At 47.9% G+C, this 25,994-nt stretch overlaps 1 protein-coding gene across 1 annotated transcript; it reads right to left on the reverse strand.

Moving 5' to 3' along the window:
- Window positions 1-5,162: 5,162 nt before the first annotated feature.
- LOC105474399 (keratin, type II cuticular Hb5-like) lies at window positions 5,163-18,025 on the reverse strand. The gene is given in 9 exon segments (XM_071070578.1): window positions 5,163-5,322; window positions 6,051-6,086; window positions 8,868-9,088; window positions 10,692-10,817; window positions 11,038-11,202; window positions 11,855-11,950; window positions 12,999-13,059; window positions 14,794-15,002; window positions 17,603-18,025. Coding segments are annotated over 9 exon segments (1,497 nt in total).
- Between the last annotated feature and the right edge of the window lie 7,969 nt (window positions 18,026-25,994).

A 25,994-nucleotide genomic window follows, 5' to 3' on the forward strand; every position in this document is an offset into this window, starting at 1 on the left:
CTGGTGCAGCCGGAGGTAGAGACGTCCAGTCCCATTAGCTGTCAGTCATCAGGCCGGTGTCTGCCAGCCCCTCCCTGCTGCTGCATCCCACAGCCTCTTTCCCTGCAAGGAGAAGCTAAGGCCCTGTGCATCCTCACTTCAGGCCCAAAGGGCTGTAGCCCCACAGGAGGCTGCTGGCTGCTTCTGAGTGCTCAGGCTGCTACTCTGTTTGAGGTTTGCTAGCAGACACCTGGCGGGCCTCCTCCAAGTCTCTTGCCTACTGCCTCCTTTCTCCCAGCTCTTTGGGCCCTGACAGCATGGTGACAATCACAATAGGCCAACTTTCAACTTAAGGGACATCATTCACCCACAGGAAATGTCAAATCCCAGGGGCTGAAACATCAGGAAATGGAAATTTGAGCCCCAATTCTGCCAAGACTGCCAGGTCTCGGCGAGTCCTTGGACAGAAAGTGGCTTCTGTGCTTTGCATGTCAGTCTGGGGTCTGTGAGATGAGTGGGTAGAGTCCTTACCAGGTCTGCTGTCTCCTGTGGTTCTGAGATGCCACAGTGAGTCTATGCTTGGGGAAAACAGCTTAATGCTCCCATGGATCTGGGCTGAGCAAACTAAAATGCCAAATCTGATACCCAAAAAATAATGGCACCATGGATTGAAAAGTCTAACAGCCAGAACCTGGGAGATAGGAATAACTTTTTTTGATACATTTCCGTGCTTTGTGCGCAAATACCATTCAACAGATTCAGCTGGCCAGAGGTGCCTTTTGCTTATGGGGAGGTAAGCCTCTGCCCCAGCCCTCCTTGCAGCCAACAGCAAAAACCCATAGCAAGCTCTTCTGGCTCAAAGGATGCTAGGGCTCCTGTGGCTCTTTCCTGATCAAAGAACTATTCCCCACAGAATGCAAAGGGTATAGTCCAAAGGTGACTAGGGATTAACAGAAAGAAAAAATTCTGAAGACGTCAAGTGACCTGAAATCGAGAGATCGAGGAAAAGCCAGAAGTTCAAGAGGCCCAAACAATAAAGTGGGCCATGGGAGTGATCCCAGATCTCTGTCCTGGACTCCCTCCTCCTTAGAAACATCACAAACCAAGCTAACACCAGCATCAGAGAAAATTAGACCTGCAGTCTGTATTCAGTTCTTTTGTAAATATTAATGATATCCTTGCCCACAAACACACAAAACTTCCAGAGGATTCGAAGAATGGAAAATAATCCTTTCAAAGAAACAGATACACTTGGGATTTGTCATCTTTTCCTTTCTCCTGAAACCACGAATACTCCTCCACCAATTCTCAACCCACTCTGCTTCAACCCATCCTCACAAACACCTATGCCCAAGAGAGTTCCTTCCCCCAGCCCGTGTTTCTAACTGTTCCCTGCTTCAATCTTTGGGATCTCAGAAAAATAGAATTTTGTGTTACTACTCACCTTAGACAAGCATAGTTAGGAACACAAACTAACCACATTATCAAGAAAATTACCAAGTGTGTTCTGTGTAGACACGGACATGACCATGTGGGAATTCATGTCCCCTTGTCTGGGTTATTCACACCCCTGCCTCTCTCTGGGAACATAAGCATTAGGAGGTGACTGTACTAAGTGCTTTGCTCATTGAAGATTAGAGCAACGACATGGGCACTAAGCACCACTCTCCTTGGGTGTAGGGATGGGCCAGGCAGAACAAGCAATGGGATAGGCTTAGTTCACACAGCCTCAGGCCTCCTTCCTGCTTCCCCCAATCCCCAACCTGTGTATGCCTGGAAATCCCTGCTCATTTCCGATTTGTTCAAAAACCGGGGGCTCCCTCATATTGGCAGGAGAGCAGCCAGGGAGTGGAGTGAGGCGGGGAAGCACAGCACTCATAGGATAAGCTTATGCATTAAAAATGAAGAAAATACCCAAGACACTCAGATAAATAGCCACCCTCCACCACCAACAAAAAGGAAACACAGACCCTTCCCCATTCGACAGTCCCATGCCCCAGGGCAGTGAATGTCCCCCTGAGACCCCCAAACTGTCGTCAGAGTCACTCTGGCGACCCTTTTAACCTGGCTTTACCGCTGCTGGGTGGGATCCCCACTGTGATGGGCAGGCCGCTGCAAGACCCTTTGGTCCGGGAGACAGAGACAAGGGGAGCACCACCCTACTAAGATAGACCTCGGTCAGCCCAGGTCAAGTCCCTGCCTGGCCATTGTGGTCCCTGAAACAGAGTCTGAAGGCATCAGAACTGCGTGGCCGAGGAGAACCGTTCTAAGGCTCTTCTCTGTTAAGGCGCCCGTGCAGTGCTGGCCCTCTGGTGCGACAGACTCGGGATTGGAAGGCGAGTCACAGTCCAGGCCAGCAGGACTTCCCTAGCCTCGGTGGTTCGCAGGTTACTGGGGTGGGAACAGTTTACAGCCTAACAAGGGACCTGCAGGTCCTCCCTGCCGGTCCCCACTTTGGTCCTGTCTCCCGTTGAGGCCACCATTGTCCCCCACCTCCCCACCCACGAGAATCAGGGGCCGCCCTACCCCCACCCTCCTACCCCCACCCTCGCTTTCCTCGTGGTCGCCCCGTGCCCTGCCCTGCCCGCCTGCCCACCTCACGTCCGGCCACCAGGCACCCTGGGCGCATCTCCAGATGCACGGCGCGGCGACCCTCTGCTGGAACCCCGGGATCAGATCCTCAAGGGCCTTGCGTCCTTGGCTCATGCGGGGTTCCCGCCTTGGCGCCTCTGGCCCCGGACCGGTTCCCGAGTCATCTGCCGTCCGCCAGGATCCCGCCGCCCGCGCCTGCCTCAAATGCGCCCGCCCTCCACACCTGGGCCCTGGCCGCCCCGCTTCGCCCCTGCCCGAGAGCTCCCCGCGTCCCGCCCGTAACCTCCAATCCCACCCAGTGGTGAGGGGCCTGGAGGGACAGGAGGGCGAGCTGGACGCGACCCGCCCGCCGTTTTGGGGTAGTGGGCAGGGTGTTTGGGGGTTGTTGGCTGCTCAGGGCTGCCCCGTGACACGCCCATAGCCCTTTGGCCAGGGTCGGCGCCCTCCTCTCCGAAGTCTAGGTGCCTAGTGCATCCTGGCGCAGAGGTTTCTTAAAGACCCTAGGGGGTTGCCCGTCGGCAGTGAGTGGGATGTGGGGAGTGAACCCACGGGTAGTCAAAAGGCCAGACCCTGCTCCCCCAGACTCCGCCCCTAGGCCAGGGTGCCACACCATTGCCTTAGCGGGTCCGGAGCTGGTATCGGAAGGTCTGGCAGTGTGCGTGCGCACCTTGGAGAAGAAAAGGAATAAAATAAAATAAAAATTTTAAGACTTTTCCATGTCATGAGATCAGATATGCATTCTTGTGGCAAAAATTTTTCCTACCCAGTCAGGCTTTAAACAAAAAAAAAAAAAAAAAAAAAAAACTTTAAAAAAAAAAAGTTCCAAATAAAATAAGGTGGGAGCAATAGTTCTTCCTGTACAAGTGAAAGAAAATTGACCCTCAGAAACCCCTGTCTCCATTTATCACATACAGGTGAGACAGCCCTAGGTAGGACTTCTAGGGAACTGTCAGTTCAAGAGTAGGCCAGACACAGAGTTCACCAATCAATTGCCTCTGACCAGGTTGGAAGGGCAAATGCCTTCCAACCACGGGTCTGAGCTTTGATCCTGGGTTCCTATACAAGAAGCTTGTATTAACCGCCCCACAACACGATCTGTCCGAGATCCTTGGAGAGCAGAGGGTATGGGGAGATGTTTCTACAGATGCTTCTAGGAGGTCCTATGTGTCACCTTCCATCTCGTCTCCAAAGTGTCAGACAGCTGGTGAAGGAGCATCAGGCAGAACTCCTCCAGGAGCATCTGATGAGCCAGAATTTTTAGCCTGAGGAGCAATTAGGGAAATGCTGTGGAAACATTTATGAGCAGCGGCATTCCCCAGACCTGAGTTGGAATTCTGGACTAGCTGGGTAACTTAGTAAAGCTACTTCTTTGAGCCTTAATTTATTTATATGTAAAATGAGGATAATATTCTCGTTGCTGTGAGAAATTAATGAAATACATATATAATGTGTCAGACACTTAGCAGGTGTCTAACAAATACAGGCTCCCTTCCTCACCCCTTTTGTACCTTTGCCCACAACCTGCCCTGGTGTGTGTGTGGCTGTGGCCCAGACTGTGGCTCTGACCTTTTAGCATAGACAAAGGAGAAATGCAAAGGGGCTAGACCAATCCAGTGAGAATCGGAGGGACAGTTACTTCCATGGCCAGAATTATTTGACCCTCCTCTTCCCTCTACCAACATAAACCTGTGGTTCTCAAGCTTTAGTTCTTCTAGGAATCACCTGGAAGTTTGTTAAAATACAGATTCCTGGGTTCATCTCTAGAACTTTTGATTGAGAGTTCCAGATGGAGCCCACGATCTGCACGTTTAGCAACTACCCCACGGGGATTCTGATGCAGGTGGTGGTCCGTGGACCACATTGTGAGATGCACCAAGACAGTCAGGGCTTTGAGTGGGTTGGAAAGACAATGAAGGAGGCAGGCATTAATTTGGCACCTAAGAAAAAGTCTTTTGTCATTGATATTTAATCGAGCACACCAAAAGAAAGAAGGAGCCATACAGGAATCATGCAAATACAGTGAACTTCCAGGCAACCAACAGTATAAACCCAGCTGATTAGCCTCCGTCAGTCTTTCAATCTGGACATATGAATAGTTGGGGAACTCTGGGAATATACAATCTCTCAGAGCCAGTGAGAAGCCCAGCTCCACACCCCCACAGCCCCTCCATGCTGAGGCAGCATCTGGAGCCCCTCTCATCCGAGGGCAAAGCACAGAGGTGTTTCCACACACTCTAACTGGCTCCTTTCCAAGAGGATCTGGCACACTCAGGACTTAACAAACATCTGTTAGCCGAAGTTAATTGGGGAAGACAACGACTGAACAATTTATATCAAAAAAAACCTTTCTATTTCTTTCCTGGACCACAGGGAGGGGGAGAAGAAATGGAAGTGAAAATAACGTCAAACCCAGGGTTTACACCCAAAGAGTAAATCGCTAACTCCAATAAGAAGGAAACAGGAGAGTTAGTTGTGGGTTCTCTGTAAGGAGAAATTACTGAACTGACATTTGGGCATGCAGGAGAAAAGATTTCCACTCCCCAACCCACACTGCCCCCATCAGAACATGTCAGTCCACAGTCCCACCCCCTCTACGCAAACCACACAGATCGGGCACTGGAGCAGGCCCCCACCACAGAGGGGGAACACAGTGCACCACTGCTGATGGCCACACCCTCTGAGCGAAGGGAGGCAGCGGAGTCCAGGTCCCCGCAGACCACACCGCAGACCACGCCTGGGAACGGCTCACACCTGCGGACAGAGACACAGGTCAGAATTCTCTTCCATCTCAGACACGTTATGACCCAGAATCCTTTAGAACCAATGATTAATTCTCTTCCTTCTCTGAGGGACCAGCAACATGAGTCTTTTAAAACTATGGGCAAACCTGAACCCGTTGCCATCTGCTTCTTCAGGAGTGTGGTTAGCAAATTGCACTCCAAACTCTACTTGGACCAGGCTGATGTTGAGAGGTGTTCACACAATCTTTGAGCAAAAACTGATAGATCACAGTAGAGGAGTCATCTAGAAATATGATTGCTAGAGAGGTGAGGGGAACGGAAGGATGGGAATCAGACACCTGGCCCAGGGGCTGTGTGTACATTGGATTACTAGATAGAGATTTACAAGTTGCCTGCAGAGACCCACATGATCAGAATATAAACCTAACATTTTTTTCTTACTAGAACATGATACCACTTGAGTAGTATTCTGTGTGTAACAAAAAGGCTTAAGTTACTTTTGCAGAACCAAATAGGGGTTCAGAATTTGCCCCATTCATTAACTCAGACTTCATGATATTCCAGATGGATCCATGTATGGTCAAATATTTGAGGTCATCAGTTTGTCTGGATCCCAGAGACATCAGCTCAGGAGTCCCTTGTCTATCACTCCATAGACAGAGGCTTGGTCATCAGTTAGATGCAATCTAATACTAAGATTACTGACACCTCAGAGAGCCATGCCCACACACACCCAACTTACAGATATTGACTGAGCCCACGCCTTCACACAGCCTGCAGGGAGAGGAGAGAGTGTACAGTTAGTGCTGAGTTCCTCTGCTTTTGCACCAAACCTATTCTCCTCCATGCTGAAGGAGGGGAGGGGCCCTAAGAGGCAGGGGTAGGCTACCCACCTGCTGCAGACAGCATCAGTGTTGGTCCTGCTTGCTGGGATTCCCAAAGGACAGGAGTATATTAGGTTTCAGGATCCAAAAGGCCAGTTTATGCCATGTTTGGCTTTTGGCCATGGAATTTGGTGAACTGAGAAGTAGAGATGAGGGGGGCATCCTCCTGGTCCCTTGGCTGGAAATGCCAGCAAAGCCAAAGTGGTGATGGAAGCTGCTGCTACCTAGTTAGATGTCTCTGAGCAGGAAAAAGCTTGCCTATTACACAAACAGATTCATTTTTATCCCAGGATATTAAATGATACCCCAGATATCTACCTGATTTCATTCAATGCAGAGGGAGGCTGAAGAAGAGTATGGTGTGGTTAAGAGCCTGGACTCTCAAGCCAGGCTACCTGGACTTAGATCTGGCTGTGCCGCTTACTAACTGGGTGACCTTGGGCAGGTCGCTTAACCTTTCTGTGCCTCAATTTCCCCGGCATAAAATGGGGATGATAATACTCGTCTGAAAGGATTATTGTAAAGTCTGATTGAGTTCCACATGGAAAGTGCCTAAAATGCAGACTGGCACATAGTAAGGAAATCCAATATGTTTCCTACCAACATTATAAACATCTCATTTCTGTAATCCCAGTACCTTGGGAGACGGAGGCAGGTGGATCACTTGAGCCCAGGAATTCGAGACTAGCCTGGCCAACATGGAGAAACACTGCTTCTACTAAAAATACAAAAATTAGCCGGGCATGGTGGCAGGTACTTGTAGTCTCAGCTACTTGGGAGTCTGAGGCAGGAGAATCACTCGAATCCGGGAGGAGGAGGCTGCAGTGAGCCAAGATTGCACCACTGCACTCCAGCCTGGGCGACAGAGTGAGACTCTGTCTCAAGAAATATGTCTGTATCATTTATGATGAGACATTTATGCCACTGCAGTGAGCTTTTTATAAACACTCCCTCCTCCCTCACACCTCTGCACTTTCTGTTCTGTCTCCCTTTTTGTAGCTTCCCACTTCAAACCTTTTTCCCCAGGAAAGCTCTACCCTGCCTCATTCTGCCCAGCTCAAAACACTTCTTCACTCATCTTTTGAGTGAGGATGTATGCATCTGGCTCAGTTTCCTGCCACTCAGTCTGGCATTGCCACAGCCTTAGGACTGTGCCCTTTCAAGGAACCCACAGTGCCCGTGGTGGTGCCTGTCGAACCACAATGCTGGCGACAGCTATCTCTGAGTTGAGTGGCTCTGGATGCTTTTGTTTTCTTATTTTCTGTGTTAGCAGCAATGAGCATTACTTCATGTAATTAAATTAAGTGTTTTAAATGCCAAGAGGAGGCAGTCTCTTAAAAGGTCCATGGCCACAGTACACATAGCACAATATGCTAAATCAACTTTAAAATCACATGCATTGGGGATGTGTGCTAATAATTCTGATATATTAATCCGTTCATTATTAGTATCATAATGAAAATCAGTGCAAGTGCCAGCTGCTCACTGAATGCTAGTGAGTGAGTTGGGGCCTTAAGTGTCCGAATGCAGAGAGATCTCCTGTGACTTCACCCAGAGCCCCGAGGAAGCTGACAGAAAAGTGTGTGTGCTTGAGTCAAGCATGGAGCGAGTCCAGCAGCGTGGCCAGGCTGCCCTCAGTGCCGCTTCACGGAAGGTTTCTAAAGCCGACCAGGCCTATGAGTTCCCTCTCCATGGGGGCAGCCTGGCCTGACCATCATCTCTTGACAATCACCTCCTCCCACTGGGGCTTGCTATGTTCCATTAACACTCACTTAATCCTGCAACAGCCTTATGAGGTGGATTTTGTGATTATCTCTGTTTTACAGCTGAAGACACTGAGGTATAAAGAGGTCACATACTAATAAGTGGTGGAACTGGGATTTGAACCCAGAGTGAGCTCATGGCCTGTACTCTCCACCTCTATACTCTACTACCCAGTCTATCCTCCCCACCCTGAAGGGACCCAGTTAGAAGCTCTAATGATGTGGCCGTCCCAAGTCCAGAGGCCCACGCAACCATCCCAGGTGTAAATACACATCACTCTGCCCTACACTGGCTTCATCTGCCCTCAATTCTTGGCTCAAATTAGCACAGCTTCTCCTCAGCTGTTGAGAAGGCAGCCTCCTTCTCCAACAGCTTCCCTGGGCCACTAACCCCAGGCCCTGGAGGACTGATGTATGTCTGTCTTGTCTTCCTTTGCAAGGACAGAACTTGTGCTGCTCAGTTCTATTCTCTGGTCCTGAACACCAGGCTATCTAGGCTGATAGGATTCTTTTCACATCCCAAATCAAATGGCCTTCAACTAATTTTCTAAATGATTCCAGCTTTAAGAACCCACGGAAGCCGATTACAGAAACGTCCTTTCAGCCAAGAGGGTAAAGTAGTGGCCTTGGAATGAGCTTCAGGTTCCAGCCCGAGGGGCCGTGCAGGAGGGAGAAGAGCATCAGTGGCCAGCCCGGAGACCGGTACATTTTAGCTGAGCCATTAACTGGCTGTGCTCTTAGGCAAGCCCCTTCCCCTCTCTGGTGTCAGTTTCCCTATCTGCAAAGTGGGGACATGGTTGGAGTCCATGATTTCTAGAGTCTTTCTCAGTTTGAACATTCTCTTCCTGGAGGATTTCAGTCCAGCTCTGAGTAGGGACGTGAAGGGACCCTGGAGCCCCCGTCCTCACTGGATCCCCTCGCCCTCCAGCAGTTTGCAATAAGTGGTGATCTCCACGTCCAGGCCCAGCTTGGAGTTCATCACCTCCTGGTACTCCTTGAGCAGGCAGGCCATGTCCCGCTTGGCCTTCTGCAGGGTGCCCTCCAGCTCGGCCAGCTTGCAGTGGGCATTGCTGAGGGCTGCCTCACCCTGCTGCTCAGAGTGGGCCACCGTGGCCTCCAGCTTGCAGCGCTGTGGAGATGGACAGAGGGGAAGGAGTTTGAAAAGGGTGCAGGTTGTGGGGATTCTGGTGGGTCTCAAGTGGCCTTGGTCATCCTATTTTATCTCCATTCAAAATGGTTAACTTTTGAACTTAATACTATTTAAAAGAAATACATCAATGGAAAATTAACTAGGCAGGGACATGGCCCATTTGGATGTTTTTTCCTTCATTTTTGTACACTGTATCATAAAACTGACTTGAGTTTGGCAGGTGAGCCATTAGAGGGAGGAAATGTTAGCACTGAAATAGGAATGATCATTATTAGTGATATTACCTTATACTTGTATATACCATCGTTCATTTACAAGGTACTTTCATAGATGTTATCTTATTTGACCTTCAAAGTTAATCTGCAAGGTTGCCACAACAGGCACTATTATTCCCATTATACAAATGAAGAAATTAAGACTCCAAAAGGCTGTGACTTGCCCTAAGCTATGCAATTAATTAGCGCCAAGCTCAGGTATTCAAAGGCCACTGTGCAGGGTCTCACTCTTTGGCCTGCTGAGATCATCTTGCTGAAAGAAGCTCCCATGTGCAACAACTACCAACACGCTAACTGCAGCCCCTCCCTTCACCCCACTTAAGAAAGCATATCAGAATCAAATGAACAAAAGCATTATTATTACAGGGACAACTTCGAATCTTCTCTAATTTCACATCTAAAAAGTAAACCATTTGCATATTTCACTACTCAGCTCTTAACCACAACAAATTACTAGTGATACATCCTGCACAGTGATGAAGAACAGCAGCTTAGAAGGGAGAAGACAGAGACGGAGCCAGCCACGTGTGGGAGCTCAGTGTTATGCTGGAGGTAGTATTACAAATCACTGGTGAAAGGATGGATTACATAACCTATTTTCTTACAATATGTAGAAAAGTTAATTTAGAACCCTACTCACTGTGTATACAAAAAAAAAATAAAATAAAGTTCAGATGGATCACAGACCTAAATGCCAGAGGTAAAACTATAAAACTAATATGGGGGAGAAATTTAAGAGACTACCTCTATTATCTCAAAACCTTCTAAGTCTAAACCATTAAAGGAAGAACTTAAAATGGATTTGGGCACATCCAGGTTAAAGATTTGGGTTCAACAAAGGACAAACAGACAAGTGATAGACTGAGGGAAAGTTAATTGCAACATGTGTACTGACAAAGGCTTACAATCCAGATAGAATGGACAAAGGAATACTGCAAATCACCAAGAAAAAAGAAGGGAGCCACAATAGAAAAATGGGCAGATATATGAGTAGACAGTTCTTAGAAGGGGAATACAAATAACTAGTAAGTGATAGAAAGATTTCCTATCACTGGTTAACCAAAGAAATGAAAATTAGAATAACAATTAGGTGCCAGTTTACACCTATCAGATCCACAAGAATTTGGAAGTTTGGTAATGGCAGGTGTTAGAACAGGAGCCCTTGCATGCTGATGATAGTAGTGTACTCTGGCACAGTTCAAATACACGCCTCTCCAAAGATGGCAGCAGTCCTTGAAGATAGGAGGGAAGCAGGAACCAGACAAGAAGCGGTAGGTGTATGGAGTGGGGTCTCGGCGTCCCCCAACCTGCTGCTTGGCGTTCTCCACCTCTGCCGTCAGCCTCTGGATCACGCGGTTCAGCTCGTTGAGCTCATCCTTGGTTCTGTGGAGGTTCTCACCCTGCTGGGTGACTGTGGCCTTCACCTCCTCGCACTGTGGGTTGAGAGGCAAACAGCAGAAACAATGGCTAGAGGCTGCTGTTCCCGACCCAATCAGCCAGGCTGCTGTTCCGCAGCTCTCCTGCCTTCTGGCCCTGCTCTACCCGGGACCTCAGTGGCAGCCCCTCTAGAGTGCAGGAGTGTGTTTCCCAGAGAAACTCGAGGCTCACAGCTATCCTCCTGTCTCAGTGGGGCAGTCCTGCCCTCCAGACTACCTTGGTTTGGTACCAGGTCTCAGCCTCCGCCTGGCTGCGACTGGCAATATCATCATACTGAGCCTTGATCTCGGCCACAACCAAGTCCATGCTGAGCTCCCGGCTGTTGTCCATCTTCACCACCACAGACATGTCAGAGATTTGTGATTGAAGGAGGTGGATTTCCTGTAGGAGACAGCAACCAGTGCCCTCAACTCCAAATCCCCTTCTGATCCTATCTCCTCAGGAAATTTAAAAAAAAAAAAAAAAAAAAAAAAAGTCCCAACTCTGAAATTAGAAAACTACCAGCAAGTCAGGAAAATTTTAAAATTGTAGTTCTAAGAGTAGAAGGCTGGAATTGGGACCGTGGCCTCAAAGCAATGTAACGTGGAATTCTACTAATACAGGGATCAACAGGGCTGGATTTATGTGCATGCCGCCACCCTGGGCCACCCCACCTTGGGGCCTGAATAATCCAGATCAGCTGTAGCTCTGTGCGCAAATCTAATCAGCCAGATCGTGGCCAGAGGTAGAGGCCTGGATTATCTGCTTGGGTTTTTACACTACCTGAATTAACAAATTAAGTGTCAGAGCTCCACTTCACGACGTGGGAATTAACCACATTCTTTCAAATCATCTTAAAGGAAGAGCATCACCTACTTCCACCCAAACAAGATAAAAATCCCCTCTGGTCACAGAAGGAAAAATATCCGAGCCTAGGAAAGTCAAGAATGTACAGTTTTCCCTAGAACCTAGGAACCTGGACAGGCCACACTCAAAGGAAATCCTCCCCTGCCACCTCTCTCACTTGCTCTTCCAGAGATGGGGAGAGATTTACCTCCTCGTAGAGGGACTGCAGGAAGACTGGCTCCTCCCTTAGCGGCTCCATGTTGGCCTCCAGGTCCACCTTGCGCAGACAGGCGCAGTCTACATCCTGGTGGAGACAGACACGAGAGGATAGGAAGTGACCTTTGTCCCCCTTGCTGTACCCCTGAGCCTCGGCACTCCTTATTGGGCCCTGAGACCACCTCCTGGCCCACCTCTCTGCCTCTGGCCTGCCCCTGCCCAGCCACCCTGCACTTACAAGTCTAACCTAGACTTCTCATCTTCACCTTCAAGGACCCCCTAGAAGGGACAGATCCTTTGTTATCTGCCAATGACATTACCTCCCATTGCATAAAAGAGACCACCTGTGGAAACGAAGTGGAAAGAGGTCTGACCCCTTCCAGAGCTGAGGACCTTGCCAAAGAAGGAAGCCTGATGCCACGGCCCAGAACATCAGGCTGCTGCCTCCCAGCCAGACTGACCCACAGAGCACAAGCCTGTGACAATCACAGAGCCTCTCTGTAGATTGTCCTCAGAGCCCAGGTCAGGAAACACCCAGCACTCAAATAGCTGAGTCTCCTGCCTGGGACCAAGGCCAAGCCTTTATTGGCAGATCTGTCACCAGCCCCCTCTCCACTCTGTGATATTTACAAATAAGGAGGCTGGCAAGCAAGCAATTGCTTGTTAAAGAACATTCACATGCACTTTCACTCAGCAACATGAAACAAAAGGGAAATCATTCACAGTTTTATTTCTCTGGGCTTTTCCATCATCACCAATTGCGCTGAATGACGGCCACACTTTTAAATCATTAACAAGCTGAGAACCAACCCCTAGTCTGGGATAACAGGGGGACGCAATGCCCGCAAGAGAGCAACACAGAATTAAAATTGAACATTGCAGCCAATCCGGGAGTTAAAAAAAGCCAAGCAGGAGCGTGGTGAAGTTTTCTTTTTATGAAGCCGCCATTGGCACCGTCTGGGTTCCTGCATGGGCTCCACGATGGCTTCTGCGGCCAAACTAACCCACCTTCTTGTGCCAGGGGCTCCAGTGCCTTACCACCAACAATTGGGCTGATGGGAACCTGACAGGGCCCACAGCATCAGAGCATCCAGTGTCCAGGATTTAATTCTTCCCATGTGAGAACAGTCACTCACCTTCTTCAGCATCATGAACTCGTTCTCAGCTGTGGCCCTGAGGACCAGCTCTTCTTCATACCTGAGGAGAGACAAGCCAGGTGGAAAGGCCCCTGGGACTGAGGACCTGGCCAGGCCAGAGCCCAGGTGTGCCAAACTCCCTGGTTTTCTCCTTTCTCTGTGCCTTTGCAGAAGAGGCTTGGCCTCTCTGGACTTCTATTTCCTAGCCACAAAGAACCCATTGGAAGGACACTGGACTTGAAGTCCAGGTCCCTGGTATCTGGTCCCAGCTTAACTGAAGTTGCTGCAAAACCCGAGGCAAGTCATTTAATCTCTTTGTATCTTGGTCTAAATCACCTGAGGTGCAGTGAGGCACTCAGTAAACATTTGTGGAATTATTTAAAACAGACCGATGTTCCACAGAGCCTTTAAATTCTACACTGTACAAAACATAGAGCTCTATGAAGCCACCCGCATGAGGTTTTATTCCCTCTGCCCCAATATCCAAGGACTTGAATTCCTAGAAGCAACTTCTTGTTCAAGCCATTCCCCCACCCTTCTCCACCAGCCAGCCCTCTTTCTCTTACCTGTGAGACTACAGCCCCGGAGCAGCCCTGCCCCCACAAGGAAGACCAGAGTTCCCAGAGCATGGTTTTCATAACTTTTTTTTTTTTTTTTTTTTTTGAAACGGAGTTTCACTCTTGTTGCCCAGGCTGGAGTGCAATGGCGCAATCTCAGCTCACTGCAACCACTAACTCCCGGGTTCAAGCAATTCTCCTGCCTCAGCCTCCCAAGTAGCTGGGATTACAGGCGTCCACCACCACACCCAGCTAAATTTTTTTTGTATTATTAGTAGAGACAGGGTTTCATCACGTTGGCCGGGCTGGTCTTGAACTCCTGACCTCAGGTGATCCACCTACCTCGGCCTTCCAAAGTGCTGGGATTACAGGCGTGAGCCACTGCACCCGGCCTGTTCTCATAAGTTTTGAATTACACGGTCATTTGGGGCTACAGTAAGCACTCAGCTCTATAATTACCAGCCTGCACTCCACCAGAGTGGGAGGCAGACTTTGATGCCTGCACACTGAGGACTGTGTCTACATTTGCTTCACCCCAAAGGAGGTGAGGACCCACTGCTGGGTCCAGCCAGATGGTAAAACCTGAACTTCCAAGAATCCCAAGGAGGGTTAGAATTACCAGGATTGATTGAGGTCAAAATCACCCTTCACTCTGTCTGTATCTACAAGGTAAGTACAGTGATCCAGTGAGTTTAGACTAGGTAATGGACAAGCCAAACAACTCAGGAAAACCCAGATTTATATTGGTATTTGAATTGTGGAGCCTTGCAGAACAAGAACCTGATGGTTTATCTGCAGAATAAATAAAGGAAGAGTCCAAGTTCATCAGATACTTGGAATGGCTTCAGCCAGTTCATTTTCAGATATCTCTCCAGAGCCTTTCACTTTTCCTCCGTCCTAGCTCTGACTGCTCCGGGCTCCTCCTCTCCAGCCCTGCTGGCCTTGCTCCTCCTGTTTCATTTGTTCCTGTCTCTTCATCTGCATCAGTCTGTGCCCTGATGTGTGTCCCATCCCTCCCAGACTGGGAACTCTTCTCTATAAATATTTTCCCAGCCCCCAGCCCAGGGCTGCAAGAGCTAGCAGCTGACATGAGACAAAGCAGATGGGTAAAGCAGAAGTGTCTGATAGCTCGTCAGGACAACCCTGGCCTTCAGCAATCTTGGCTTTTGGAGGAGTTATGTGGTCTCAGCTAAGACCAATTCCACTGCCTAGAACCATCCCAGCCCTGTCATGCTCACTTCTTCTTGCAGCCCTCCAGAGCCTCCTGTGTGCAGTTGAGCTCTGAGGCCAGCCTGCCGCTGTCAGCCTCCACGCACTCGGCCTCCCGCTGCAGAGTCGCAATGTAGCCCTGGAACAGGGGCTCCAGGTTGCTCTCACAGCACTCGCGGTTCTAGTAGAACTGCAGCTTGGTCTCCAGCAATTTGTTCTGCTGCTCCAGGAAGCGCACCTGCCATTCAGGAAGGAGGAAAGAGACTAAGGGGGAAGCCTGAGGGTAGGGTTTGCCTGGTCCCCCAGAGCCCTTTCTGCCCTTGAAGATGGCCCCTGCCCCGCAGCAGCCTGTGACCTTCCCCAGGAGGCCAAATTATTGGCCAAGTCTGAAAGTGCAGGTCACAAGTAGTCCCCAAGTTACTTCCCTCCACCCATCCCCCCTCCCAGAAAGAGCACACTATTTATAAACATTCATTTATTCTACACAGAATGAAATTAACATCTGATCCTGCAGAAATATTTCATACTATGCATAGTAGGCAAATAATGTTCCCCCCAAAAGGTGCCTGCACTGAAGGATCTGAAATACGAGAAGGACTCAACTCGCTATTACTGGCTTTGAAGATGGAGGAAGAGGGGGCCACAAGCCAAAGAATGTGGACAGCCTCTGGAAACTGAGAACAACCTCCAGCAGCCAGCCAGCAAGAGAACAGGGACCTCAATCCTGCAACCACAAGGACCTCAATTCTGCCAAAAACCTAAATGTCCCTGGAAAAAGATGCTTCCCTGGGGCCTCCAAAAAGAAATGCAGCCCTGCTGACACCTTAACATCAGCCTTTGAGGTAGTAAATTTGTGTTGTTTTAAGCTGATACGTTTATGGGCATTTGTACAACAGCAATTTTAAAATGTACACACCATGGCCCTTCCTTACTCTGATGCTGGGGCACTGAAGCCCAGGATGGGGGATCCCAGGCCAGGAATTAGGAGACCTCTCACTCTAACTCTGCTACCAACCAGACCACTTCGCCTCATTCTCACTGAATTTCATTGTAAAACAAGACAGGAGAAATACATTAGCAGTGATACACTGGAAGCTGCAGGCCCTATCAGGCCCACAGGTATGTTTTACTTGGCTTGCACACTGTTTTATAGAGACCTGATTAGTTGCCAACATTTAATAACTGAGTGGTTTCAAGTAAGAATCTGGATCTCTCTGACCCTCTTGACATACCAGAAGTTCTGGCAAGGCTAGGTAGGCCTGTGGCTGGAGTGAGCAGCAGCTACTGCCCTTCTAGGTGGGCACACCTCTCAAGTTTAGCATCATTCATGTGACCGCCCCCATTGAAGTTTGCAGTTACCAGACCTAAAGCAGGTGATTTCTTCTCCAACACCAACCTTTTGAGAGTACAAGCCTGGTACAAACCCTCAACTGTCTGACTGTCCATGCTTGTGGGACAAGGAACCAAAATTCTGATTATCCAAAAGGCATCTGCCTTGGGTTTTAACATGCAGACCCAGGTCATGGGACAGCCCTCTGGCAGGATTAAACCCACCATATCAATGCACTTTGTAGTCTGGAGCACAATGCAGTTTGGAACCTGCGGGAAGAAGGCTGAAGGGAAGAGGGTGGCCATCAGCAACACCAAGGGAGGGGAAAGCCAGCCTGGTGCAGTGGTATAAGTTCCTCTCTCCAGACCCAGAACTGACGCCTCTCAATAGAGAGAGCAGCATTCATGGGTTATGCCCAAAAGGCCACATGCAGAGACCCCTTTGAGCCTGCATTCTCAGGGCACTCCCTGTGCTTTTGAGCAAATTAGGAAAAGATGCCTCCAGCCCCTTGCCAGGGCGCACGTTTCTGCCAGCAAAGCCTGGGCTGGATTCCAACCTCCCCTGCTCTTGCTAGATGTCCTTGTGCAATGAATAACCTGCCTAACTCTATGGTCAGCTTCTTTGTGCCGATGGAAGGGAAGAGTAATCTGGACAGCCAGCGGTATGTTAACAATGGACGCCCAGCACCTCTGTGTGCAGATATGCCCTTTTCTGATGTAGCATTGATCTGAGAGCAGAACTTCCAACCACCATCGCCCTGGTTTGTGCCTTCTTATGCAGTCCCAGGATGTAGATATGCACACCATTCAGCCCTGGAAGATGAGCTTCTCCTCCTTTAAACTTTGGTGGCTGCCCTCCCCCAAAGACTGTGAGCTCCTCGGGAGGGCATCATTAGGTTAAAGGAAACCAGAGCTATACACTCAACCAGGAGGACTCCGAAACTGCAGCATCAGAAAAGTGCAATTCAACAGCCTCTCTCCGGACCATGCTTTAAGTTTCTCACTCACTGCCTTTAATCTATCCATGTGCTTCAGGGTATAAAGTGCCTCGGACAGAAGTTTTAAGGGTTCACGGCCTTCCTATCACGTCCCCTCCAAGGAGGAGCAGGAAAGGATCCTCTCACCCCTCTGCATCCTGGCTCCTGCTCCATGCTAGGGATGGCAGCATCTTCTCTAAGGGGGAGGTGAGACATGCCTAAGCAGAGCTGCCTGCTCTGCCCACACCTTCCTACTGTGTGCCGGTGATATCAGAAAGATGGACGGCGCACACACATCATGCTTGCTGCTTGCCTGTGAGCGGCAGCAGCAAACCCTCCTGTTCTGTCTGGTAGTTTCAGATTCATTACTGCATTTGACTCACATGGCAAAACTTGAAAGACCCTGATTCAGCCATGTTCTCAAGGCCACATGCTAGTCAGTGACAGGAGAGTTTGAACCACCCCATCATCAGGTTCCAAGTCTCTTTCCCCTTCCTAAGCCACAGTCCCAGGAAACAACACACAGACCCACCTTGTCAATGAAGGCAGTAAACTTGTTGTTGAGACACTTGATCTGCTCCTTCTCCTCGTGCTTCACACCCTGGGCATTGGGGTCGATCTCTAGGTTGAGGGGTATGAGGAGGCTCTCATTGATGGTGACAGATGTGATGTGGGGCGGGCTGAGCTTACAAAGGCCCCCTGCCGGGTAGCCAAACCTGCCTCTGCTGTGTAGGGCCCATCCACAACTCACCGTGATTCGGGGAGACCACACCGTACACAGGATCTGACTGCCAAAGCCTCCCAGGCGCCTGTAGCCTAGCCCCCCAGGACTGCCCCCATGATGGGCCGTGGCACTGACACAGCTGCGATCCCCAGGCTTGGACACAATGGCAGAGCGGGAGCTAAAGTTCTTGACCCTGCGGCCAGAGCTGATGCGGTAGGATTGGCTCGCCATGCCTCTGCTCTGCGGGACAGTCCCCTGGTCTGAGGATTGAAGGATGACACGGTCTCACACTGGAGGCCTGTTATCGCTCCCGCCTTTTATTGGGCAGGGGACAGGCCTCCTGACAACATAAAAGGCAGAGAACGTTATTAATGCCATTTATGAGCATGGGAATCTCCCGCTAGGCAGACTGTGAGGGAAACTGAAACCTGCCTCTTTTAATAGGCATATCAAAGAGACCCTGCATCCCAACAAGCCTGCCCCTGCCATTCCAACCTCACAGGCCTAGACACGTCTATCAAGCCCCTAATTCCCCTCCAACCTGTGAGAGGACCAGGAATCTTCATCCCACCAGGCAAGTCAAGGCTTGGGCCAGCACATTCTTGAAACTCCAAGGGTCCTATGTCCCACGAAAGTCCCACCCAGCCCATCCTTTCAGGTTAGGCACTTGTGGGGCAAACCCTTCAAGCCTTTCCCTATGATTGCTGTTAGCTACAATTCGTCTTATAGGGTAGCCTTTGGACTTTGTGTTGCCTCCCCTTGAAGGCAGAAGTCATGTCTATACACCTTTATATCCCCTCTAGCAACTAGTACATACCAGGTATGTTCAGGAGGGAGTGGCCAATATCTGCAGAGCATCTTTATCTAGTCCACAAACACTAACTGACCCTCCACTATGTGCCAGGCCCAGTCACTGGCCTCAGGAGCTGGCCTGGAGCAGGTGCCTTCATTTGGCAGACAAGGTCCCACCAGAACAGGCCCTCAACTACAGGCTGGGGGAAATAAAGCTAGGTGGACAGTTTGCCTGTGAAGAACCTGACCTCACTGGAGAGACAGGCAGGGAAGAGTCAAAGCCAGAGAAGGAAAGGTGACCAGGTAAGGGGCACAGATAGCATGTTCTTAGCCTTCCTAGGAAGGTCACTTATAGCTGGCCAGAGGGTCACAGAGGAGGCAAGACCGAAGCCACGTCCCAGAGGATGGCAACATCTTTAGGGAGAACAGAGGCGGGGGTGCAGAGTCTCCAGGCACAGCATAACCCTAATTCCTAGAGAAATTAAGCAGTGCATGAGATCCTTCACAAAGCAGGGCCCTCGGCCAGGGACTGCCCACCCCTGCCTCCCACCCCTTCCTATAGGGCACTTTCTGTGTCACACCAAGAACAGGATGGAAATGGGACTTAATGGGGAAAGTGCCTACCTTTTTATACAGCACAGCAGCAGTCTGGAGGCAATTATGGCAAACCGCCTCAGCCCCAGGCCCCTGAGTAGAGCTCTCTGTGTGTGAAGACAAGAATAAAAAATAATCTTCCGGAACTCTCTCTCAGAGAAACAGGCTTCGGGAAGGGGCACAAGAAAAGAGCCAAACAGCTCAGGAGAGAGTAGGAGTCTTCCTGGTCCCTTTCTCTCACACACGTGCACACGCATACACATCCACATACACACACATGCATGCATGCACACATTCCTCACAAGAGAAAGACACAGAGGACAGAGTCACATGCTAGGAGTAGAGTGTAAGGATGGACACAGAGGGAGCAGCTTCCGGCCCAGCCCCGGGAAGCATCAGTCTGAGATGGGGGCCTTGTTTCTGCATCTGCAGCACAGAGCTCCAAGGGGAACCAAGACAGCAGAGGAGGCCTGGGGAGGCGCCCTATAAATTGAACTCTGTCAAGAAACAACGTCCTCCATCCATTTGTTCTTTTGGCCATGTGGCTACCTCGCCGCTTGCTGGCCACGGAAGGACAATTCCCACACTAACCCTAACCCATGGGGAAGAGTTGAGTGTGTCTGAAGGTGAGAGGGCTTCTCCATGGTGGACACACTGAACAAGGGAAGCAAAACAGAAACTGGAATTCAAAGCTGATGTTCTGGAAGGGCCTGTCTCGTGCTGGTCTCTATTTGTTTCTTTCAGTCAACCAGCATTTACTGAGCACGCACTATATGCCAGCCACCTTTAGATGAGCTGGGAATATACCAGAAAATAAAATAGACAAAAAACACATATTTCTGTGGGTTCATATTACAGTGGGAGAGGTGAATAGTAAACTTAGATAAATAAATTATATGTTAGATGGTGATAAGTGTTACAGAAAGAAGAAAGAAACAGGTTAAGGGGAGTCAGGAGAGCTGGGAGAAAGAGTGGGTACAATTTCAACTGTGGTTAGAGTAAGCTCCACTGAGAAGGGGACGTTTGGACAAAGGTTTTAAGGGGGTAAGGGCAAGCCACATGTGCCAAGGAAGGAGCTTGCGCAAAGAGCCACAGTGGGAACAAACAGGCCTGGTGTTCCCACCAAGAGCAAGGAGGCTGGTGTGGTTTTTGCAGTGAGAGTGAGGGAGTGAGTATGGGCATGGTCAGAGAGATACAGCAATAAGGGGTCTCCACACAGGTCATGGAAGGCCAGTGAGCTGTTGTAAGGACATCTGCTCCCACACAGAGTGCCGTGTAGAGCCTTGGAAGGTTTTGCGCACAGGACTGACATGACCTGACTTGTTTAAATGATCACTCTGACAGCTGCCTGGGAAACAGACTGTAGGCGACATGACAGTGGAAGGAGGGAGAAGGGTCAATCCTAGGAGATGGCAGAGGCTCCTGCCAGGGAAGAGGGCATGAGAATCCCTGGAGGGCATGAGAGGTGGCCAGCTATGGATAGAATTTGAGGAAAGAGTCAACTAGATTTCTTGACTTACTGGATTTGAGATGTAAGACAAGGGGAAGAGTCAAGAACGCCTCCACATTTTCTGGTAGGTTAAAGTTGTCTCTGCAACAAAGATAAGCAGTAGCACAGTGAGATAAGTGCCAAGGCAGGTGCCCCAAATGCTCATCGTGGCTTTGCTGACTCATGCAGCCTGGCACAAGTCACCTACCCTCTCTGGTCCCCAGTGTTCTCAACTGTACAAGCAAGGGTTGGACCGGCTGACTTTCAACATTTCCTAAGGAAACCATGTGGTCTCCCTTTTATTGGAAATCCTTGAGAGTCACCTTGGCATTTGTCCTCTTTCCAGGCTTAAGAATCAAGAGATCACTATCTATCCAAACTCAGAGTCTCCCTCTTGTTCCCTAAGTACCAACATTTCCTTTTTGTTTTGTTTGTTTGTTTTATGTGTGTGCTTACATTTTTAACCCAGTCTAATTGAGGAATAATTGTCATACAAAAAGCTATACACATTTAATCTATACAACTTAATGAATTTGGAGATATGTACACACCAGTGAAACAGTCACTATAATCTATGCAATAAACCTATCCATCATCTCCAAAGGTTTCCTTCTACCCTCTTGATTTATTATTTATTTATTTATTTATTATGTGATAAGAACACTTAACATATGATCTACTCGCTGAGCAAGTTTTTAAGTATACAATACAATGTTTTTAACTATGGGCACTATGCTGTACAGTAGATCTCTTGGACTTATTCACCTTGTATAACCAACACTTTTTAGAGTTATACTGTTCTATTTTGAGCTGATAACTTTTGAGCTGATATGTAAAGTGATTTACATATTACCAATACAATATATTATTCTGCGTTTGTCTATATATTTATCTTTACCAGTAAGATTTATATTTTTCTATGCTTTCATGTTGCTGTTTCGCATCCTCTTGTTTCACTTTGAAGAACTCCTTTTAGCATTTATAAGGCAGGGCTAGTGGTAACAAACTCCCTCAGCTTTTGTTTGTCTGAGAAAGTATTTATCTTTCCTTTATTTTTAAAAGACAATTTTGCCAAATACAGACCTTTTTGGTTGGTGGCAAATAAAAACTTTTGCTTGGAGCAAAGTAAAAACTTTGCACACTTGGAGTGTATCATCCCACTCTTTCTAGCTTGCAAAGTTTCTGCTGAGAAATCTGTTACTAGTCTTGGTCAGTGAAGAGGAAAGTTCCCTTGACAGTAATGAGTCATTTTTCTCTTACTACTTTCAAAATTATCTTTTTGTCTTTGACTTTTGACAATTTAATTACAATGTATCTCAGCGAAGACCTCTCTAGTTTCAACTATTTAGGGTCTTTGGGTTTTATGAAGCTGGATGTCCATTTTCCTCCCCACATTTGGAAAATTTTCAGCCATTATTTCTTTCAATAAATATTTCATACATATAATAAATATTTCATCTTTCAATAAATATTTCATCATAGGAGTTTTTCCTTCTAAAACTCCTATGATGCGTATATTGGTTTGCTTATGGTGTCCTGTAAAAATCCCACAGTTTTTGTTACTCTTTTTTTTTCTTTTTCTTTCATTCCTCTGACTCACTAACTTCAAATGACCTGTCTTTGAGCTTGTTGATTCATTCTTCTGCTTGATTGGGTAGGTTGGTGAAGCTCTCTACTGACTTTTTCAGTTCAGTGACTGTGTTCTTCAGCTCCAGAAATTCTGTTCAGTTCTTTTTTGTGGTTTCTATCTCTTTGTCGAACTTCTCATTTTATTCATGTGTTGCTTTCCTAATTTTGCTTAGTTGTCTATCTGTGTTCTCTTGTCATTCACTGAAATTATTTAAAACTATTATTTTGGGCCAGGCATGGTGGCTCATACCTGTAATCCCAGCACTTTGGGAGGCTGAGGCAGGTGGGTCACCTGAGGTCGGGATTGCAAGACCAGCCTGACCAACATGATGAAACCCTGTCTCTGCTAAAAATACAAAAATAAGCTGGGTGTGGTCGTGGGCACCTGTAATCCCAGCTACTCAGGAGGCTGAGGCAGGAGAATCACTTGAACCCAGGAGGTGGAGCTTGCAGTGAGCTGAGATTGCGCCATTGCACTCCAACCCGCGTAATAGAGCAAGACTCCATCTCAAATCAATATATAAATAAATAAACAAACACTATTATTTTGAATTATTTGTCAAGCAGATCATAGATCTTCATTTCATTAGGCTCAGTTCCTGGGGCTTTATTTTGTTCCTTTGATGGCATCAAGCTTCTCTGATTTTTCATTATCTTTGTAGCTTTACATTGATGTCTGTGCATTTGAAGAAGCAGTCACCTCTTCCATTCTTTTTAGGCTGGATTTGGCAGGGAAAGCCCTTCAGCAGTCACCCCAGTCAGCAATCTGGGTGGGCCTGGTGCCAGAGTCTACAGGAGGGTGTGCTCAGTGCCAAGGTCCTCAGACAAGTGGGCCTGGTGCTACGGTCTGGAATCCATAAACAGACATAGTGATGGGGTCCTCAGGTGGGGCTAGTGCTGAGGTCCACAAACTGGCAGGTTTGGTGTCAAGGCCCATAGGTAGGCCCAGTGCCAGGGTTTGTGGGCAGATAGGCCTAGTGCCAGGGTCTGCAGCTGAGTGGGCCTGGTGCCAGGATCTAGGATGCTCAGTTGGGCCTGGTGCCAGGGTCTACAGATGGGCCTAATGCCAGGGGCCAGAATCTATGGGTATATGGGCCTAATGCCAGGGTTTGTAGAAAAGCTGGAAGTTCACTTCATTCTCCCTTTCACAGCAGAACTCCCAGGCTGAGAGGATCTTTCTCTTTTCTCTCTCTCTCTCTCTCCGCTCTCTCTTTCTGCACTGTGCTATATAAGCTTGGGGGAAGGGTGACATCGGTGAAGCTATCCTTCTTACGCTTTTTCAATACACCTTACATCTTTTCTTATTTCTTTGCTCTACACAGGTGCTATAACCTCTCACCTGGGTTCTAGAGCTCTCATAAAGATATTTTTGTCCATAGAAGGTTGTTAAATTGGTATTTCTCTGGGGAGGTCAAGGGCTGGAACTATCCTGCTGACATCGCTCTCCCAAGATTTCTGGTAGTTGTTCTCCATCATTTCTGCATGTTTTTTCGGTCCCCTTGAATGTGATATTATCTGAGCCCTAGGCCTCTAAGGCATCAAGATGAAGCCTCGATGTCATGCCTTTGACCTCTAGCTCACCACATGACATTCTCCTGCTTTTCAAGAGTGACTATTTTCACTCTTATGAGGAAAAAAGAAGCAAATCAGGCCCTGAGTGCTTTCCTTTGCTTCTTCTATTTGCTAATGTCACACTCTTTTCCTCAACCAATAGACCTCCTCCTCACCTTGTGCCCCATTCCTCACCTGTGCATCCCTGAGCTGCTTCTGGTTTCAAGAATTACTTGCAGAAAATAAAAGTCAACTTACTTTGTTGTCTTTGGAATTGATATTACATAGCCTGCCTTCAGGCTGTTATAAAGGTAGCCTTTTAAAATCTGGATTTAGGCCAGGCGCAGTGGCTCACACCTGTAATCCCAGCACTTTGGGAGACCGAGGTGGGTGGATCACCTGAGGTCAAGAGTTTGAGACCAGCCTGACCAACATGGAGAAACCCTATCTCTACTAAAAATACAAAAACTTAGCTGGGCGTGATGGTGCAAGCCTATAATCCCAGCTACTGGAAGCTGAGGCAGAAGAATCGCTTGAACCCAGGAGGTGAAAGTTGCGGTGAGCCGAGATTGCACCATTGCACTCCAGCCTGGGCAACAAAAGGAAAACTCCATCAAAAAAAAAAAAAAATCTGGATTCAAATATCTCTCTTTAGCAACACTGATTTCTTTACATGCCTAGCTCTTTCCTTTTTCATTAAAATTATTTATGAAAGTACCTGCAGAATTTTATTTTCTATTTCTTCCTAGGGTCTCTGTGTCTTACCAGTAATTTCTTGAAATTCAATTGTAAAACACACTTTTCTAGAGTTACGGTAAATATTCATATGTCCAAAAACACTATTCCATTGCTGTGATGGAAAAGCAGGGAACAAGCTATCTTTCTCTTAGGTTTATTTATTGTCATGTCAGCAATTAGACCTTTTTGGACCAGGAAAGGACTTAGTCCCGTGGATTCCTCTGCCCTCTGGGAGACAAAACTGCTGGGAATGGACGTCAATAATTGCAGGTGCTCTGTCCCTAACATCCGTGTTCAGGTATCTGTATCTGGCATGTATTCTGATACAGGAAATTCTTCATTCAACAATATTAAAGTCTTACAGTCTGTAGTTTCCAAAGCATCATCTCCATTCTCTGGTGAGGTAATTTTCTGTGCAGTTTTGTTTCTTTTTCTCTTTCCTTTATCATCACTTAAATACTTCCTTCCTTGATTTCATAACATTTTCAAATGCCTTCTTCATAGTCTGTCCTTAAGTCATGAGTTCCACCCCAACAGCCTATGAATTTACAATTATCTCTTTTTGTTGACATTCCATGTTAACCTGCTAATTCCCTATATTCGTCATGCTTTTTCAGGATTCAAGGAAGACCCATGTTTCAGCAATTTAGATGATGGGAGAATATGGTGAGGCTAACGGAGGACATTAGGGAGAAAGGACATCTATCTCAGCAGTAGCATCAAGTTTCTTCTCCACGGTGTGCAAAGACTAATGGAAGAAGGCTTATCATTGTTCAGTATCAATGGCATCTCCACTAGCCCACGTGAGGTGTCATCTCAGGAGCAGCTGCCCCTGCTTTCTTTGAGGGGGCTGTGCTTGTATATTCTCAAAGATAGAAAACTGGGTTGGGCTAGTAGATCTGCATCTCATATGTAACACCCCTGTTAAGCAGAGTCTCCCATCAAGACTGGCTTTCTCCCTGATATCCATGCTGGTCATGGTTACCTCTGGCCCAATTTCTGGCCTAATCTTGCTAATCTTGTATCCAGGGTCACACAGCACAAAGCATGGCAGCTTTATATAGAGATAAGCATCTGAGAGCACTTTCCCCAGAAGGACCTAAGTGCAGGGCAGGAAGAATGTCCTGGATTACCAAATGCATTATTGTATTCACGTAGTATAAACAAAGCTCGCTGCTGTTTAAAAAAAAAAAAAATGTAATAGCCCAGATGACAAATCATCAAAGGAGAATGGAGGATGGAAGCAGTATGCTCTGATGGAGAAGAATTTATTATCATTGACATTGTTTAGAATTGCTGATGATTGGTGATAATGAAGACTAATTTTTAGTCTATTTTATTATTGTTGTTAAGTTCTGTACAAAAAACTTACTTCTTATGGTCTATACCTAGGGTGGAACAATCCCA

Source organism: Macaca nemestrina, chromosome 10 (genome assembly GCF_043159975.1).
Source record: "Macaca nemestrina isolate mMacNem1 chromosome 10, mMacNem.hap1, whole genome shotgun sequence".
NCBI classification, from domain to species: domain Eukaryota; kingdom Metazoa; phylum Chordata; class Mammalia; order Primates; family Cercopithecidae; genus Macaca; species Macaca nemestrina.